Raw genomic sequence first — 19,340 nt, forward strand, 5'->3', positions numbered from 1 at the left:
GGCTCATTTCTGTTTTGATTGCCTGGATTTGGTTTGGTTTAGTTGTTGCTTTGTTTCCTTGGTGTGCCTGAAGTGTCTTGCCAAGGAACTTTGTGCTGCTGTCCCTTAATATTAAATCTGGTTTTTGCTGATCCCTTGCTGGGGATGTTTTCAGCGCTCTCAAGTCCCCCATTTGTAAAAGGGTGAAGGAGCCCTGGCCCAGGCTCTGGCCCTGGGGGACACGAGGACGCTGCCGGGGGGTCCCGTTCCCCCTGTGCCACCCCCAGGGCCCCGGCCCCCCGTCCCCGTGTCAGGCTCTGGGGTCAATCTCGTGGAACATCCTCTGGGGGAGGCTGCGGCGCCAGGGGCGGGGGGACCTGGGGGGGACAGGGGACCCCACTGTGCACGAGCAGGGTTGGACTGCTCTGGGGGGAACTGTGAGGGGGCCGGAGGAGAGTGACCTCCCCAGTGACCTCACACAGCCCCTGTGATGTCACACAGCCCTCTGTGATGTCATACAGCCCCAGTGATGTCACACAGCCCCTGTGATGTCACAGTCCCAAGGCTGGCATATCACTGTGTGGTGTCATACAGCTGTGCAGTGACATCACAGAAGACACTGTGATGTCACAAAGTCACTCCATGATGTCACAGCCTGTTCTGTGACGTCACAGCCTTTTCTGTGATGTTACGCAGACACCCAGTGATGTCTCAACCCACTCTCTGATGTCATAGAGCCAGCCTCCATGATCATAGGGTCTGCTCTATGGCCTCACACTCTATGCTGTGATGCCACAGCCACCTCTGATGTCACAACCCCCTCAGTGATGTCACACAACCCTCTCTGTGATGTCTTACACCCACTCTGTAATGTCACAGCACACACTTTGACCTCATAGCCAGCTCCATGATGTCATACAGCCATACCATGACATCATAGCCTGCACTGTGATGTCACACAGAGCCCTGTAGGACACTGTGGTGGCTTGAAGACGTCACACAAAAATCTCTGTGATGTCATAGCCCAATCTGTGACCTCACACAGCCCACTCTGTGCTGTCACACAGCCCCTTGCTGGCATCACATCTGCTCTGTGCCTCTATGACACAGCCACAGAGGTGCTGCTGTGACACAGCCCCCTCTGGACATGCCACAGCCCCTGCCAGTGTTGAGCCCCTGGGAGCTCAGTCTGTGCCCTGCTGGTGTCTCTGAGGGGCCCTGGCAGTGCCCCAGTCCTGCTGGGCTGTGCACAGGAGCTGCTCCTGGCCAGAGCTGTCTCTCTGCAGCTCTGCTGCCTTTGCCAGGAGCTGCCTCTGTGTTCTGGTTTCAAAGCAAAACCAGTAAAAGATTCCAAGTGAGAAATACAATTTATCAGGAAAAGGGATAAAGCCATATACATGCTATAATACAAAAGAAAAATCAGTGACGGAGTCAGAATACAACCTGACACCCTGCTAGTTAGGGGGGTGGTAGCAGTCCAGATGAAATGGTCTTGTTGAAGTGGTGATCCTGTAGAAACAATCTGGTAGCTCTTGTCCTCTGGAAACCAGTGGGTAAGGGCAGCTATTCCTCTGGCAATCCAGTGGAAAGACTGACTGCTCTGTCCCAAAGCCCAGATTGTATCCAGGTGGGGATGCTTAGCTCCTCCCCGCTGGGCAGGGAATCTCAAAATGGGCTGAAATCGTTCTGAGTCATGGGGTGGGTCCTTGATTACCCGATAAACAGAAATGGCTCCTAGAGGGAGTTATCTCTGAGTCATGAGGCAAGACATTGATGGGGCCATTAACAGGAGATAAGGAACAAAACAATGTCCCTCCTGGTTTCAGCAGCTCTTGAGGATGGGAATAGAAGACATTTTTCTATTCTAACCTAGGACACTCTGGGCCAGCAGCCCGGCCCAGCTCAGCAGCACAGACTAAGCACAAGGATTTCAATGACCCTCTGGGGCTTTGGTGCTTTTTGCATCAGACTCAGATTGTGCTCCATAAACTTCTGGAGAACTCAAACTCACATTCAAAGTCCAAAGTTTCATTAACTTTTAATGGGTACAACTGAGGGACACAACTCATGTGAAAATGTCCCCAGGTTCCAGGTAGAGCAGAACACTGGAGGCACTGATGAGAGCTGGGGACAAGCAAGGGAAACGTGTCTCTGGTGCTGGGCAAACCTAGATGTGTTTCAGGAATGCAAAGGGCCAAGGCCTGAGCCCCAGCCCCTGGCCAGGCAGATCCTGTCCCTCCCTCATTGCTCAGGGCTCTTGCTGGGGCACTGGCATGTGGGGATGGGCAATGCCAAGGGCAGGAGCATGGGGCGGCCCCTGCCAGGCTGCTGAGCAGGGACAAGGAGGCAATGAGGCCCCAGGCCTGCAAGGGTCACTTGTCCCCTGCTGGCCTCAGGCCCAGGGCCAGCAGCCATGGCCAAAGTGCTGCAGGAGTTGGCTCTGGCAGGGCTGTCTTGCAGCTGCTGCCCATGCCTGTGTCCTGTGCAGCCCAGGCTGTCCTACGGTGTCCCTGCCCTGCGCCTCTGTCCCTGCAGGCTGTGGGCATCCCCCGGCTGCCCCACCTGGCTGGGCCCTTCCTTTGCTGACAGCTCTGCCTCCTGCCTGCCTCTTCCTGCCCACATAAAGCCTTGGACTGCTCCAGGCTCCTGCTGGGGCACGTGTTGCACCACAGCCCTGCCCTGCCAGGAAATTCCTTTCTGCTGCTGCCCGGTCTGGGCCTCCCCAGTGTCCCTTGGTGCCATTATTTCCTTGTCATGCTTATATCCTCTAGGAAGAAAAGCTCCAGACTCTCTGAAACCACCCTTCAGCCCCTGCCAGGCTACTCCTGTTCTGTCCTCAGTCTCCACCCTACTGAGCCCAGATCCTGCAGCCTCTACCTGCAGGTTATGAGATGAGGCCTCCAAACCCCATCTTGGAAGATGTCTGGGTCCTCTCCAATGTCTGTGAAAATGGGAAAATAACTGCCAAAGGTATTTTCTTGCAATTTTGCAGTGGCAGAACAAGGGTCAATAACTCTAAAGTGAATGAGTCTGGATTTCCATTTGTTAGAAGGAGAAAATGATTTACAATGATGAGAGTGGAACAAAACTGCAACTCTTTTGCCAGAGAAGTGGATGTGCCATCCTAGGTATTGTCCAGGATCAGGAGCTTTGTGCAACCTGACATAGGGAAACCCCTTTCCCTCCCCATGGATGGAATTCCTGTAGTGTGGGTTCTCTGATTTTCTGGGTGCCCTCACAAGTCTTGTGGCCAGAATGTCTGTTGAGGGCAGCCAGGCTGCTGCAGGGGCAGTGACCTCACAGCCATCACCATGGCAGCCCTGTCCCCCCGCCTGGCTGTGCCCTTTGTTCTGCCCCTGCCTTGGCTCTGCTGGCATGAAGAGTTTTGTCATTGATATCTTGTCCCCAAGGTGCTGGGGCCAATGGCTTCCCAGTCAGGCTCCTGGAGCACAAGTGGCTTTTCAGAGGCCAGCCAGGAATGAGCCCTGAGGCAGCAGCTCTGCAGTGGTGGCCACCAGGCCGGGCTGCCAAGGGAGGCTTCTGGCCATGGCCTGCAAGCAGCTGCTGCTGCCAAGGTGCCTTTGGTGCCTCAGGCTCTCCCTGGCACAGCTCCCAGCACGGCACTCTGCCCTTGTGCCCGAGGCCTTCCCTGTGCTGGGGCTGGCCTGGGGCTTTTCCTGCAGCGGGACCTGCCCTGCTGATGGCACAGGAAAGGCAGCTCCTGCTGGAGCAGGAGGCTCTGCCTGCAATGGGCTCCAACAACTCCAGCAAGGACCTGTTGACTTCAAAATTGCTGCCTAGAGCAGAAGATTCTAATTGTTAGAGGTCCTTTGCTGTGGAGGAAAGAATTCTGATCAAGATCTTTCCCTCTAATCATGATCACAATCAATCCGAGCTGTATTTCTAGAAATCTGTCTGGTATTCAATCATGAAACCAGTGGGACAAATTGCATTAAAGTTCAATTCCCCCTGTCCAATGTCTTGTACCTTTGACAAAGTCTGGGGCTAGCATTGGATCCAGCTGTTCCCAGTCTCCTTTCTGAGAAGGAATTTGAGAAGTTATGGGGTCCTGCAGGGGTTTTGGCGTTCTGTGGTGGCTGCTGGGTGTCATTTCTCTACCTCATGACTCAGCAGGAGTTTCTCCAAGAAAGAAACAAAGCTTTTGCCTGAAGCTCCCACTGTGGCCATGACAGGAACCCCTGTGAGTGTCTGGGCCATCCCGGCTCTTTGGCAGCCTGGGGACTCCTGGGATGTCACCGTGGAGCCCCCGTGAGTGCCTGTGACAGATGGGTGCCTTTGCAACCCAAGGTGCCCTGGGATGTCACCATGGAATGGCTGTGACTGCCTCCGACCACAGGGCTCTTTACCATCCCCAGAAAGCCCTGGGAGGTCTCCATGGAGCCCCTGTCTCTGTGTGTGACATTCCAGCTCATGAAGAGGCTGGAGACTCTTGGAAAATCCCCATGGAACCCATCTGAGTGCCTGTGGCAACTCAGATCCTTAGCAGGCAACCATCACCAGAATCCATTGCTATGGTCAGTTTCCATGGCAACCATCACCAGCCTCCCTGTTGCTATGGTCAGTTTCCATGGCAACCATCACCATCCCCCTGTGTCTATGGTCAGTCCCCTGGCAGCTCCATGGAGACCCCATCCCAGGGGTGGTTGCCATGGACACCAGCTCAGGCCTGCAGCCAGAGTTCTGTTGCCATGGAAACCATTGGCAGCCCCATCCCCAGGCTCATGGGATCCCAGAGCCACAGAATTGGCGGAGCTGGGAGGGGCCCATCAGGATCCTCCAGTCCAACTGCTGGCCCTGCACAGGACACCCCAACAATGCCAGCCTGGGCCTGGCAGCGCTGGCCAAACGCTGCTGCAGCTCAGAGAGCCCTGGAGCTGGGACCCTTCCCTGGGGAGCCTGGCCAGGGCCCCAGCAGCCTCTGGGCAAAAACCTTTTCCTGACATCCAACCTGAGCCTGCCCCGACTCAGCTGCAGCCGTTCCCTCCACTCCTGTCCCTGGGCACCAGAGGGAAGAGGTTCCCACAGCCCCAGCCAGGGACCCGCTCCCAAGGCTGCTGCCAGGGCCACCAGGGCTGGCACCAGCTGGGATGCTCAGTCTCCATGGGCAGGGCTTCAGGAATGGGATTCCCCAGTTTCCTGCTCCCGCTAAAACCGTGCTGCCCCTCGCTGCCCTCCCGCCTCCCATGGAAAGCACAAAAGGCAAAGATCCCGGGCTGGGATAAGAACAACTTATTGGGAACAGCAACGAGATAAGGAACAAACAGGAACAACAACAACATGGATAACAGAAGGGATAAGAAAAACTTTTTACAGGGAAAACTACAACACCACTGACTGTCTTCTCCCAGCCATGTGTTTCCCCCTGCCTGGAAAGGACACCCTTCTCCTCACAGCAGACAGAGAGAGTATCTTTCCTGCCCCTTGAAATGACCTGAAGTAGGAGTGAATGTAATGACACAGCCATGGCCAGACCCTCATAACCTTGGACCCACATCATGTCATTGGCAGGGGCAGGAAAAGGGACAGGTGTCTTCCCAGCATGGATCACAGGGAACGTAGATAACCAGGGCTCTTTCCAACGTGGGACCTCCAATGGGGGATGATGCTGGAGCAGTGCACAAAGCTCTTCCTGCAGTTGGGGCATTTGCAGGGCTTCCCTCACTGGTGCTTCCGTTGGTGTCTGGTCAAGTGAGAGTCACAGCTGAAGCTCATCCCACATTCCCCACACTCGTAGGGCCTCTCCCCGGTGTGGATGTACCGGTGGGTGATGAGGTGGGAGTTTTGCTTGAAGCCCTTACCGCAGTCAGGGCAGCGGAATGGCCTCTCCTCGGTGTGAATCCGCTCGTGCACGAGGAGCTGGGATCTGGTCCGAAACCTCTTCCCACACTTGGGACACTCATAGGGCCTCTCTCCAGTGTGGATGCGCTGATGGCTGATGAGGTGGGAGTTGTGCTTGAAGCCCTTCCCGCAGTCAGGGCAGCGGAAGGGCCTCTCCTCTGTGTGAATCCGCTGGTGCAGCAGAAGATTGGAGCTGGTCTGAAACCTCTTCTGACACTCAGGACACTCGTAGGGCCTCTCCCCAGTGTGGATCATCTGGTGGACACTCAGGTCAGAGCTGCAGCTGAAGCCCTTCCCACACTCCCCACACTCGTAGGCCCATTCCCCAGTGTGGGTCATCTGGTGGCGGATCAGGGTGTTGCTCTGGCTGAAGCTCTTCCCACACTCCAAGCACTTGTAGGGCTTCTCCCCATCGTGAAGCTGCTCATGCACCACCAGCTCTGAGCCCTGGCTTAAGCTCTGTCCACCTTCCTGGCTCAGGGTGGGTCTTTCCTCCTCAGAGCCCAATGGGCTGAGTTTGGTGCCCCTCCTCCTGAGGGACCTCTGGGACTTTTCCTCCCCATTGCATTCCTGCACAGTAGACCTGCTCAAAATGGCCTCTTCCATGAGGTTCTGCTGCAGGGATTTGTCCTCCCTGGTCTCCATCCTCAGCTTCTTGTTTGGAGGACGAAGGACAAGGTCAGGATGGGATTTGCCTCTGTGCCACAGGGAAGGGGAAGGAGATCCCCCAGTGATTCCCCGGCAGGACAGCATTGGCAGAGAGGCTGTCCTGCAGCTGGGGGCCATGATGGGCTGGGACATGGAGCAGGAGAGAGGGGGAAAGGGGCACTGACTTCCTCCTCACCTGCCCGGGTGTCCTGGGACATTGTCTCAGTTTGAACAGACAGGTGTCTGCTAAAGAAGGCAAGAGCCTCCCTTGAAATGGAAAATGTAAACCCCCTCCCTCCAAATTACTAGAATTTTGAAATTAAGGGTATCTCAGGAAAAAGTATGGGAATAGGAATAACAATTCTTGAACTAGGAAAATTTTAAAAATACAAAGGCCGTTTTACAAAAAAACCCCACTCACCAGATCAGAATACGACGTGACACCCTGCGGGTCAGGCTGCTGGTAGCAGTCCTATGAAATGGTGGCTGCAGAGCTCCTGCAGTGAAAGATATGGTTCTGTTAGGATCCTGTAGAAGGGTGGAATTTTCCTCTGAAGGTCCAGTGGTGGTGGTGTTGGGCCTGGTCTTCCTCTGGGAATCCTGTGGAGAAGAAAGCTGCTTCTCTGAGAATCCAGTGGGAAGAGGCTGATGTGGTGTCCCAAGGATGCAGTTATATCCAGGTACAAATGCTTGGCTCCTCCCCCTGGGCGGAGCATCTCACAATGGGATGATGTGGTTTTTATCAGTCATGCAGTGACACTCAATGGCCCATTAAGAGAAGATATTTCCCAGAAGATGGATTGGTTGTGGAAGAGATAAAGAAAACTGCCCAATTAACAGAAGATAAATGCTCCAGTTCTAACAGATGGGTGATGATCCCACAGCCTGTGAATTCAGGGAGTGCTCAACATCATGGTTCCTTCTCCTTTCCCTGATCCTCCTTTGTCCCTCCTCTTCCTCCCACTCCTCATCTTTCCTCCCTCCTCCTCCTTTTCCTTCCTAAGCCAACTTCCTTCTCTTACTTCCCTCCCTTCTTGCTCTCCTTCATCCAAACTGGGCCTTGTTGGGGACCCTGGCTGCAGACTTCCAGCCCTTGGGGTTCCTCCCAGGAGTGGCTTCAGTGGGAGGGACTGGGCTGTACTGGGATCATACTGGGATCAAATGGGCAGTGACTGGGATTGCACTGCATTTGTACTTACATCATAGCAGGATCATACTGGAACTGAGTAGGAGCCTTCCGGGTGCAATTGTGACCCTGTTGGAGGCAAATGGGATATACTGGGAGCAAGTGGGATCATGCTCTGGGTGAGCAGGAGCAGCTGTGAGCAACTGGGATCATGCCAGGAGCATGTGGGAGAGCTGGGAGTGACTGGGTGCATGCTGGGGGTCATTGGAAACAACTGGGCTTCTACTGGGATCATGCTGGGAGTGACTGGGAATATGCTGGAAGGAACTGGGATACACTGGGAAAGACTGGGAAACACTGGAACAAAAGTCAGGGTGAAAGGGAGCAACTGGAACCATGTGGGGCACAAGTGGCTCCTACAGGCAGCAACTGGGACCACACTGGGGTCATCACTGGATCATACTGGGACTGACTGGATTAACCCTGGCAGTGTCTGAGAGTGACTGGGGAAAAACCATGCACATTGTCCCTGGACTGGGGGTGACTGGGAGCAACTGGGAGCACACTGGGAGCAAATGGCATCATACTGGGACTGACTGGGTTGATCTAGCTGGAGGCAACCGGGACCATCCTGGGAGTGCTTGAAAGCAACTGGGATTATTCTGGGACCATACTGGGAGTGCTGCCATGGGACAAGGATCATACTAATACATAAAATTTCAATAGTCAATGTGAATTTTATTTCTATATCTTTTATTTTAAAGAAGGCCAGCAAGCAGCGCTGGTTGGCCAGGGAGTCACCGCTCCACTCACGGCACACACCACTTACAAATTCAGTAAAGTATATATATATACTGTTTTTAAGCATAAAAAAGCAGTTTCCAGTGTGCTTGTTTAGTAGAAATGAGTAAATATCAATCAGCTGGAATAAGCAATTTCATCATCTTTCCAGGTGGTTGTTGGCTTCCTGTCCTTCTTGTGCTTGTCTGGAGCGAGGCCCCTTCACCGCTGTCTGCTACATGATTTTGTTAAGCTTTTTATTACACATAAACATTTAGTTGCAGTGCAGTCCCCTTAGCTTCACCACACTTCTTCCTCTATTTTATTCTAAGCATCAGTCATCTTGCTACCTCATCTCTTTACTTTACCATACTTCCCCTAGTTCAAAGCTTTATTTGGCTATAGAAAGTTTCATAAGCCTTCTTTGGATCTATCCCAAAGAATGCATCCATTTTCCATACAGCAGATAAAAGCATTTGCTGATTCCATTGCTGATTGACACAAATCACAAAAACATTTTTCACAGTATTGCTCACCAGATTGATGATGTGGGGATCTACCTCCCTTTCCCATAGGGGATGTAGAATGTGCTGCTGGCTTGCGGTGTCAAAAGCCTTGGCCATGTCCACAAATACAACAGCCAGGGGTTTGTCTTCTCCTTTTGCGGACTGAATTCTAGTTTGCAGGAGTTTCAGGTTTTCGGAGCATTCCACTGCCCTTATAAAGCCTCTTTGCCTTGGGTTGAGGGGGCAAGCCTTGGTCAGTTTGGCTGTTAAAATCCTGGAGAACAGTCTTAGCAAGATGGAACCGATCAGGATGGGTCTCCAGTGGTTAATGTCCTTTAGGTGCCCTGCTTTGGTTGACTTAGGAATCAAAACAGTCCTGCAACCCCTCACCGTGTCTGGGATTTTTCCTGATGTTAACCATAAGCTGAAGATCTCCATGCTCCAGGAGTACTCTGGATCCATCTTCTTGATGTCTCGTAGAGTAATCCTGGACTGGGAGCCAAGTTTTTGCTCATCTCCTGCACATTTTTCTCAATTTCTTTTGCCATAATTAAGTCTCTGAAAGCACTAATGTTGGCTTTCCCATTAATTTGGTGTTGCCGCCGCTTGGGGCGTGGCATCCCAGGTCGAGGACGGCTCGGTGGCAGCGCCTTTGCCACACGGACCAAGCACACGCACACACCAATGTGGTGGACGGTAACTGGCGTTTATTAACGGTTAGGCAGGGTCATTTATAACAGGGGTTAATGGTCAACAACACGTGGGGCTAAGTAACGGTAAAGGGGAGGGGTTCTGTCTGCCCGTAACAATGCGAGATCTTGGGGCCAGTCCCTCATCTCCCATAATTTGGAAGTTCCCAAGGCTATCAAATGTTCCAGGTGTTTCCCATCAGGCTTTAAAAACTGAATAAAGTTCGATGGGTGGGATTTCACAGGACAAACACTCTTTGTCATTCAGGATAATTTTAGCAAGTTTTCCCCTATCTAGATGGAACAGGTCTTAGAAGCAAAGAAAATGACCTTTCTTAACTGTTCTTCTTTTCATCCACTTTTGAAAAGGTCTTATTGGTCCTTTTTCCTGGGTCCCCATTTTTCTCTTATCTTGGGTTGCTGTTCTTATCTGGCTGATTCATTCAAGGCATCAAAAGCATTCCTGTGCTGATTGATTGTTGATTGCATCTCCTTATCATCTATTAAGTGCTTGAATATCCACAGGAAGGTGTGAATTGTCCCAGCTGATAGCCATTCACTGAGGGTTCTGAGATAATGGGCCTGCAGCTCCCCCTCCCTCTGTCACTTGCTGTTTCCCAGCTGTTGTTATCTTTATCAGGGTGGTGACTCATCTTGGGATCTGTTTTCCTTCCAGCAGCTGCTCTCCCAGGCATCTGACTCCTCCCAAGATCTTTGTCCAAGTCTATTCGCAGGCCCCCAGCTGCTCTCCTGGTTTGATGACTCATGCCAGGTTCCTTATCTACATCCTCAGCTGGTTTCCTGGGCAGCAATCTCCTTTTGTCCCTGATTTGTTCAGCTGTTTTGCTTGTGATGTGTGTCCTGCAATGAGTTTATTGATGCTTTTGTTGCCCTCAAACTGAGCCTCCAATCTTACCAGTAGTTCTTCCTCTTTAGTCCAGCATCTTTTGTGGGCTCCTGGGTTGGAAGTCTCTTTTGGGTGGAAAACAGCAACCCTTTCCTGATTTCTAACCAATGAATGTGCCAATCTTTTGTGTTGTCCCAGAGCAATTTTCATCTTGAAGTCTCTGCTGCATTCCTCATATATCCACTCCCTGCCTGGAGCCATTTCTGCTGCTCCCCTGTATTTACCAAAGTAACAAACAAGACCATGAGAATTACTCTTCTCTTTTCCACATTGAGCACACAGAAAACAAACCCTCCTTATCCCGTGGGCTACCCTCAGATGCTCAATCAAGCCCAACACACAGTTCACCCGGGTACCGCAGCAAGGACAAGGTGGATTTGTTATCAGGAGCAGTCACAGTAAGGATGTCTTCCAGTGTCTGTTCCCCGTGATTCTCTGTCTGAGCTGGGCATGTCGCCGGCTTGGTGTCGTTCTCTGGCTCAGCAGGTGATGTTTCTGGTGTGCCCTCAGTCTCACAATTGCTGTTTCTCTACCTGTTGTCAAGCACAAACGATTCACAGTTCCTCGGAAGGCAGATCTTCAGTCCCACACTTGGCCGTGGTGCAAACTGTTCATAGACCTCAGGCAGCCTGCTCAAACCCTCCCAGCTTGTGGGAAAATGAACACTTTCAAAGTTATTCATAAACAAGTCCAATCTATAAAACTCAGAGTTCACCAGAGAAGCCAGTTCACATACTGGGGTGGTGAGATGGTAAATTTTTCAACACTAGGTCTACCCAGATTTTAGACAACAGGTCTAGCTGGTGTTTAGAAAATAAAAACACCAGGTTTACCTTGCAAAATTGAGAGAAGGTGTCAAGTTGTAGACCCTGGGACACCAGGTCACCTAATTATGTTTAGAGGTTTTGTTTTAAAATGGTTCCCCATTTTATGGCTCCGGATAGTAAATTTGCCACAAGTTTAGGAGAGGTAGAATAAGAAGGACAGAGCAAGGACATAGCAATCTTTTGCCCACTTTAAAATCCTGGAGTCAGATCTTGGGCAAAGAGCCACCGAGCTCTTACTGTTTGTTTCAGGAGGATGACATTTCAACAGGAGGACGTTGAACTGGCCATCCCCACCACCTCTGTGCTGGGGCAGAGATTGACTGGGTTCCATTACACAGGGTTTCCAGCAGGACCATGAGGAGGTGCAATCACTGCAGCAATGCCCAGTTTGTAACTATACTCTCAAAAACTGCCTTAAGAGAGTCACAGTCACTCCCGCCTTTTGCCTGCACTTCACTGAATTTCTTCACTTTGACATTCAGAGCACTGGGCAGCAATCCCATCGCATCATCACCCACCTCAGGCCTTTGGGATGCTTTGTTTTAATTAAACAGTCAGATTCCCCTGGTTTGCACCAGTTCTAAGCTGGCTGCTGGGTGCTGGCCAAGGTGGGGCACTGGCCCAGGGACCCCCGCCGGGGACCCTCCCCTGCATGAACTGCTCAGCCGACGCCTTTTCCCAGCAGTTGACAGCAGGGCATGGAGCGACAGATACGGCTTGATCGTAGCCAGGTGCTCCACAGCAGCTGGGAGTCTCACAGCAGCCAGGTACAGCTTGGCAAACGGCACGGGCAGCTCCATAGCAGCCAGGAATGGCTCCGCAGCCAGGCACCCCCTCACAGTGCCAGGGCGCTCTCCTGCCGGGGCCGGGCACTGTCTCGCCGTGGCTGGGCAGAGCTGTAGGGGCGCTTTCAGTCACAGCAAAGCACAGAGAGGTGGTTCCAGCGCAGGCAGAGATGGCTACAGGGGCAGCAGCATGGCACAGAGGAGCTGGAATCTCGCAGGGGCCGGGCACCGCTTCTGAGATCTCAGCTGGTGTGGCAGGGCCTGGTGGAGGGGCAGCAAAGCCCGCTCCATGGCCAGGCACTATCCTGCAGGAGCAAGGCATCTCACAGTGGTGGCGGCTGGGTGCCTTGCAGCGGCTGCAGTGGCAAAGCGCCTCCCTGCTGCTACCAAGTGCTGCTTCTGGGGTTCCAGCTGCGGCAGCAGGGCACAGCAGAGTGGCAGAGTGCCTGTTCAATGTGGCTCTGCAGCATGACGTCTCTCCACCCTCTGGATCAGCAGCAGTGCTCTCCATTGACAACCCGCGCTGGGCTTGGGCGGTTGCGGCAGTTTCTGCCAGTAGGGCAGAACAAGGGGCAGCAGCGGGCACAGCAGCACAGCAGCCAGTCCTTTCAGGTGTCTTGGAAGCCATGGCAGGGCACAGAGGGGCTGCAGGGTGCTCATTTAACACAGCCAGGCTTCTCGGGGCGCCTCCACCACTGACCCCAGGGACGGCACACTCAGCTGGCAGCGCCCTCCTGCCTGGGGCAGCGGCACGGCCCCGGGTGACCAGGGGACATCCTGCTGGGCAAACACCTCCACCGGGGGTGGCAGCACAGTCCCGGGGGCAGCAGGGCACTCCCTGGGCAGGTCACCCTCACCTGGGGAGGCTCCACGGCTCTGCCTGGTGGCCTCCTGCTGGGCTGTGCCTTCTGCACTCATTCTCTTCCCTCGCTCACCCAACACAGCCTCTGCTCTCCCTGCTGCCTCCCCAGCACCCTGCTTTCACCGTTAGCCTTGGTGGAGAGCCAGTGAATGCTCCATCCTTGGAAACGTTCCTGCTTGGATAGGCTCTGAGCAACATGATGGAGTGAAAGATGCCTCTGCTCCCACCCCACAGCAGGCCCTGTGGTGTCAGCTACAGGAGTAGTTGGGGTCTCCTGTAGGATGCAATTCCCCCAGAGAGCAGAGAGAACACAAAGCACCACAGCTGGCAGGAACATCCTCCCATGGAGATAGGAATATTCTGGATCAAGAGGCTCAGGCTGCCCAGCTTTGCCTCTTTGTAGATGGACACAAGTGTCAGAAGTGACTGAGAGACAGGAGGCCCCACAGTGTCTCTGAGTCCCCTTGGTTCCCTGAGATCACACAGTGTCCCAGGGTCCCTTTGGTTCCATGAGGCCCCACAATGTCACAAGGATCCCTGGACAACACAAGGCCCTGAGATATCCCAATGGATCCTTGGTTCCAACTGTCCTCACTGAGTCACAAGGGCCTCTGGATTCCATGAGACCCCACAGTGTCACAGTGTCCCTTTGGTTCCACAAGCCACAGGGTCACAACGGCTCCTGAGCATCTTCAGGCACCTGAGTCTCAGGGCATCCCCTCAGTTCCATGAACTCCACAGTGTCACAATGTCCCCTTGGTTCCATTTAGTCCTGTAGAGTCACAAGGATTCCTGGGAAGCATGAGGCCCTGAGGTATCACAATGGATGGTTCCATGAAGCCCCAGAGTTTCACAGTCTCCTCTTGGTTCCATGGATTCTACAAGACCCTGGAGAGTCACAGGGCTCCTATAGTCCCATGAGTCTCCAGAGTGTGAACAATGTCCCCAGGAGGCCCTGCAGTGTCACAGAGGAGCAGCACTGCAGTGGGCACAGCACCAGGGCAGGTCTGGCAGTGTTCCCATGTCTGTGACACAACAGCAGTGGCAACACCAATGTTCCCCTCTCTGTGATACCACAGCACTTCAAGATCGAGCATTCCCCTGTCTGTGACACCACAGGGGTGGCAGCCCCAGTGTCCCCCATTCTGTGACACCACAGCTGTGGCAGGAGCATGTCCCCCTCTCTGTGACACCACAGCAGTGACAATTCAAACGTTCCCCTGTCTGTCACACAACAATGGCGGCAATTCCAATGTTCCCCTCCCTGTGACAGAACAGAGGTGGCAGCCCTAAAATTCCCCTCTCTGTGACATCACAGCGATGGCTGCCCCAGTGTCCCCCTCTCTGTGACACCACATCGGAGGCAATCCTGACCTTCCACTCTCTGTGACACCACAGCTGTGGCAGCCCTAAATCCCTTCTCTGTGACACCACAACGGTGAAAGCCACAACGTTCCCCTCTCTAGGACACCACAGTGGTTGCAGCCCCACTGTTCCTGTCTCTGTGACAACACAGCTGTGCCAGTCCTCGTCCCCCTCTCTGTGACACCAGAGAGGTGGCACCCGCAGTGTTCCCCTCTTTATGACACCAACACAGTGGCAGAACAAAGATTCCCCTCTCTATGAGAAAACAGTGGTGGCAGCCCCAACACTCCAATCTCTCTGATATCACTTTGGTGCCCAACCCAACATTGCCCTGTCTATGAAAACACAGTAGTAGCAGCCCCCACATTCCCCTCTCTGTGACACCACAGAGGTGGCACCCCGAGCATTCTCCTCTCTATGACAGCACCACAGTGGCAGCCCCAACATTCCCCTCTCTGTGACACCACAGAGGTGGCAGCCCCAAATGCTCCCCTGTCTGTTATAGTAGAGGAAATGTATTTGAATATGTGTATAGAGGCTTTGCCCCAGAGGTCCCGGTTGCCCTTGATGGGCTGCAGCTGCGATGTCCTTAATTGGGCTGCAGCTATAACTGATGAAGATGACCGGGATAAAAGAGGGCGGGTAAGCCAGTCGGGGAGAGCCTTGGAGGAGCCCTGACCTGAGAGAGAACAGCATGCAGCAAAAGGAGTCTCTGAAGATCTGCAGCCATGAGAATACACCCAAGAGGTATGGACTTTGGAAATCTGATAGAACAACAATATGGGCCTCTGGTAATACTAGAACAACAACAAGTGGTGACCCCGACGTGATAGTTAGCAGAGCATAAGACAGCCGAGAGCTGTGGTGGCCAAGAGCTGCGACAAGATAAGACAGCCGAGAGCTGTGGCAGCCGAGAGCTGCAGTGGTTGCTAGCAGAAGATAAGACAGCCAAGAGCTGTGGCGGCCAAGAGCTGCGACAGAACATAGCCTTTGGGTCAAGGAGCTGTGAAAGAGTATGGCCTTTGAGCAAAGAGCTATGTGGGTTATACATGACCTGTGAGTCATGGGAGAATGTGGGTGTTGTGCATGACCTGTGAGTCATGGAGAAATGTATGTATTGTAAATTTAACATCTGTATAACTGTTAACTTAAGTAAAAGCAAAGGGGGAAATATAGTAGAAGTAATGTATTTGAATATGTGTATAGAGGCTTTGCCCCAGAGGTCCCGGTTGCCCTCGATGGGCTGCAGCTGCGATGTCCTTAATTGGGCTGCAGCTGTAACTGATGAAGATGACCGGGATGAAAGAGGGCGGGTAAGCCAGTCAGGGAGAGCCTTGGAGGAGCCCTGACCTGAGAGAGAACAGCATGCAGCAAAAGGAGTCTCTGAAGATCTGCAGCCATGAGAATACACCCAAGAGGTATGGACTTTAGAAATCTGATAGAACAACAATATGGGACTCTGGTAATACTAGAACAACAACAGTCTGTGACACCCCAGCAGTGACTCCCACACATTCCCCTGCCTGTGACACCACTGCATTGGCAGTCCCAACATTGACTTCTTTATGACACCACAGCGGTGGCAGCCCCAAGATTAGCCTCTCCATGACAAACCAGGGGTAGCAGCCCCAAGGTTACCCTGTCTTTGAGCTCACAAGGATGGCAGCCCCAATGTTCTCCTCTCTATGACATCACTGGGGCAGTGGAAGCCCCAATGTTCTCCTCTCTATGACAACAAAGCACTGGCAGCCACAGTGTTCCCTTCTATGACACTACAGGAGCAGCCACCCCATTTCCCTCACTGTGACACCACAGCTGTGGCAGCCCCAGCGTTCCCCTCTCTGTGACACCACAGCTGTGGCAGTCCCGTTGTCCCGGTCTCTGTGACACCACAGTGGTTGCTGCCCGAATGTTCCCCTCTCTGTGACACTGCAGCTGTGGCAGCAGCACTAGAACAGAAGCAGCAGCCGTGGAACACCAGGGGAGCAGGGGAGGAGCAGAGAAGGAGCAGTGGAAAAGTGGGAGATGAGCAGTGTTGGAGCAGCAGTGGAGCAGTGGTGCAGGAGCAGAGGAACCGTGCTGAAACAGCACAGCACAGCTTTGGAGCAGCAGTGGAGTGAGCATGGAAAAGGCGGAACAGTGGTGGCACAGGAACTCCAGCCATGGAACAGTGGTGGCACAGGAGCTACAGCCATGGAACAGTGGTGGCACAGGAACTCCAGCCATGGAACAGTGGTGACACAGGAGCTACAGCCATGGAACAGTGGTAGCACAGGAGCTACAGCCATGGAACAGTGGTGGCACAGGAACTCCAGCCATGGAACAGTGGTGGCACAGGAGCTACAGCCATGGAACAGTGGTGGCACAGGAACTCCAGCCATGGAACAGTGGTGGCACAGCCCCGCAGCTGTGGAGCGGTGCCTGAGATGCCGAAGCTGCGGGACACAGAGCGGCTCCCAGCGCTGTGTCCTGCAGGAGCCGGCCCCGCACACACCAGAGCGATGCCCCTCAGGCTGAGCCAGAGCTGGGGGCACAGGCAGGAATTGCTGCTGGGCTCTGGAAGGTGTGGATTGAGTGCATTTAATGGTGACCTGGGGGTTTGATCCTACTCCTTGTGGCTGCTTTTGTGCTGTCGGGACCATTCCAGTTCATCTGAAGTCATGAACTCAGGAGAAACTTGGGACAAAAGGAATCAAAGTGCCTTCTGTCCTGCTGTCTTGCTTTGGAAAGACAGGTGCCTGCTAAGGAAGGCAGGAGCCTCCCCTGAATTGGAGAATATAACCTCCCTGCGCCTCCAAATTGCTATAAATTTTAAATTAAGGGGCTCTCAGGAAAAAATATGGGAGCAGGAAATAACAGTTTTTTATTGGGGAAGAAAATAAAAGGAGAAAATAAACAATGCAGTAAACTAAAACAGCAATGAGAGAACCAGAACACAACCTGCCACCCTGTTGCTCAGGCTGTTGGTAGCAATCCAATTGGAATTGTGGCTGCAGTCCTCCTGCAGTGTCAGGTGTGGGTCTGTTGCAGCAGGGCTCCTGTAGAAAAGGGTGGAGTCCCTGGGTGGATCCTATCAGGATCCTCCAGTCCAACTGCTGGCCCTGCACAGGACACCCCAACAATGCCAGCCTGGGCCTGGCAGCGCTGGCCAAACGCTGCTGGAGCTCAGAGAGCCCTGGAGCTGGGACCCTTCTCTGGGGAGCCTGGCCAGGGCCCCAGCAGCCTCGGGGCAAAAACCTTTTCCTGACATCCAACCTGAGCCTGCCCCGACTCAGCTGCAGCCGTTCCCTCCACTCCTGTCCCTGGGCACCAGAGGGAAGAGGTTCCCACAGCCCCAGCCAGGGACCCGCTCCCAAGGCTGCTGCCATGGCCACCAGGGCTGCCACCAGCTGGGATGCTCGGTTTCCACGGGCCGGGCTTCAGGAATGGGATTCCCCAATTTCCTGCTCCCGCTAAAACCGCGCTGCCCTCGCTGCCCTCCCGCCTCCCATGGAAAGCACAAAAGGCAAAGATCCCGGGCTGGGATAAGAACAATTTATTGGGGACAGCAACGAGATAAGGAACAAACAGGAACAGAAACAGTATTGATAACAGAAGGGATCAATAAAACTGTTTACAGGGAAAACTACAACATCAACTACTGGCTCTTCCCAGTTTCGTATTTCCCCCTGCCTGGAAAGGACACCCTTCTCCTCAGGGAGAGAGAGTCCCTTTCCTGCCCCTGGCAATGTTCTCAGGTGGGAGTGAATGTGATGACATGGCCATGGCCAGACCCTCATGTTCTTCATTTCACACCATGTCATTGACAGGGGCAGGAAAAGGTACAGGTGTCTTCCCAGCATGGATCACAGGGAACATGGATCACCCGGGCTCTTTCCAACATGGGTTTTCCCATGGGGGTTGAAGCTGGAGCTGGGTACAAAGCTCCTCCTGCCCTTGGGACATTTGCAGGGCGTCTCTTACCGGTGACTCCGTTGGTGTCTTGTCAAGTTAGAGCTGCTGGTGAAGCTCTTCCCACACTGGGAACACTCGTAGGGCCTCTCCCCAGTGTGGATGCGCCGGTGGGTGATGAGGTGGGAGTTGTGCTTGAAGCCCTTCCCGCAGTCAGGGCAGCGGAAGGGCCTCTCCTGGGTGTGAATCCGCTCATGCAGGAGGAGACTGGAGCTGGTCTGAAACCTCTTCCCACACTTGGGACACTCGTAGGGCCTCTCCCCAGTGTGGATGCGTTGGTGCCTGATGAGATCTGAGCTGCAGCTGAAGCCCTTCCCACACTCCCCACACTCGTAGGCCCATTCCCCAGTGTGGATCATCTGGTGGCGGATCAGGTGGGAGCTCTTCCTGAAGCTCTTCCCACACGCCAAGCACTTGTAGGGCTTCTCCCCATCATGAAGCTGCTCATGGGCCACCAGCTCTGAGCTCTGGCTGAAGCCCTGTCCACCTGCCTGGCTCAGGGTGGGTCTTTCCTCCTCAGAGCACACTGGGCTGGCTTTGTAGCCCCTCTTCCTGTACAATCTCTGGGGATTTTCCTCCCTGTTGGATTCCTCCACTCTGGAATCACTCAAAACAGCCTCTTCCATGAGGTTCTGCTGTGGGGATTTGTCCTCCCTGGTCTCCATCCTCAGCTTCTTCCCTGGGGGAGGAAGGACAAGGAGATTATGGGATTTGCCTCCGTGCCAGAGGGAAGGGGAAGGAGATCCCCCCAGTGCATCCCCAGCAGGACGGGGTTGACACCGGGTTCGTCCTGCAGCCGGGGGCTGTGCTGGGCTGGGAGATGGAGCAGGAGAGAGGGGCAAAGGGGCACTGACTTCCTCCTCGCCTGCCTGGGTGTCCCAGGGCTCCTTCCTCTTCCTTGCAGCCTCCTTCTCCATCTGGCCAAGAACTGAGGATTGGAAATTCTCTTTTAGGAGGAAAACAAAGGATGAGAACACTGGATTTTGTACTGGTTTGAAGGCAAACCTGGGGAGGGTCTAAACCAGGAGTACAATTTAATAAGAAAATTAAGATCAC

At 53.6% G+C, this 19,340-nt stretch overlaps 1 protein-coding gene and 1 long non-coding RNA gene across 2 annotated transcripts in view; both read right to left on the reverse strand.

Annotated features, from left to right (window-relative positions):
* Positions 1 to 19,340, reverse strand: part of LOC143692805 (uncharacterized) — a 369,941-nt gene that overhangs the window by 117,184 nt on the left and 233,417 nt on the right. The gene's annotated exons all lie outside the window — the stretch shown is intronic.
* On the reverse strand, positions 5,659 to 18,910 carry LOC129132367 (uncharacterized). Its single transcript, XM_077173036.1, has 2 exons — positions 18,352 to 18,910; positions 5,659 to 6,305 (listed from the first exon to the last, which is right to left on the reverse strand). The coding sequence occupies exons 1-2, from the start codon at positions 18,908 to 18,910 to the stop codon at positions 5,659 to 5,661; spliced, it is 1,206 nt and encodes a 401-aa protein (XP_077029151.1).

Source organism: Agelaius phoeniceus, unplaced genomic scaffold, assembly GCF_051311805.1.
Source record: "Agelaius phoeniceus isolate bAgePho1 unplaced genomic scaffold, bAgePho1.hap1 Scaffold_108, whole genome shotgun sequence".
NCBI classification, from domain to species: domain Eukaryota; kingdom Metazoa; phylum Chordata; class Aves; order Passeriformes; family Icteridae; genus Agelaius; species Agelaius phoeniceus.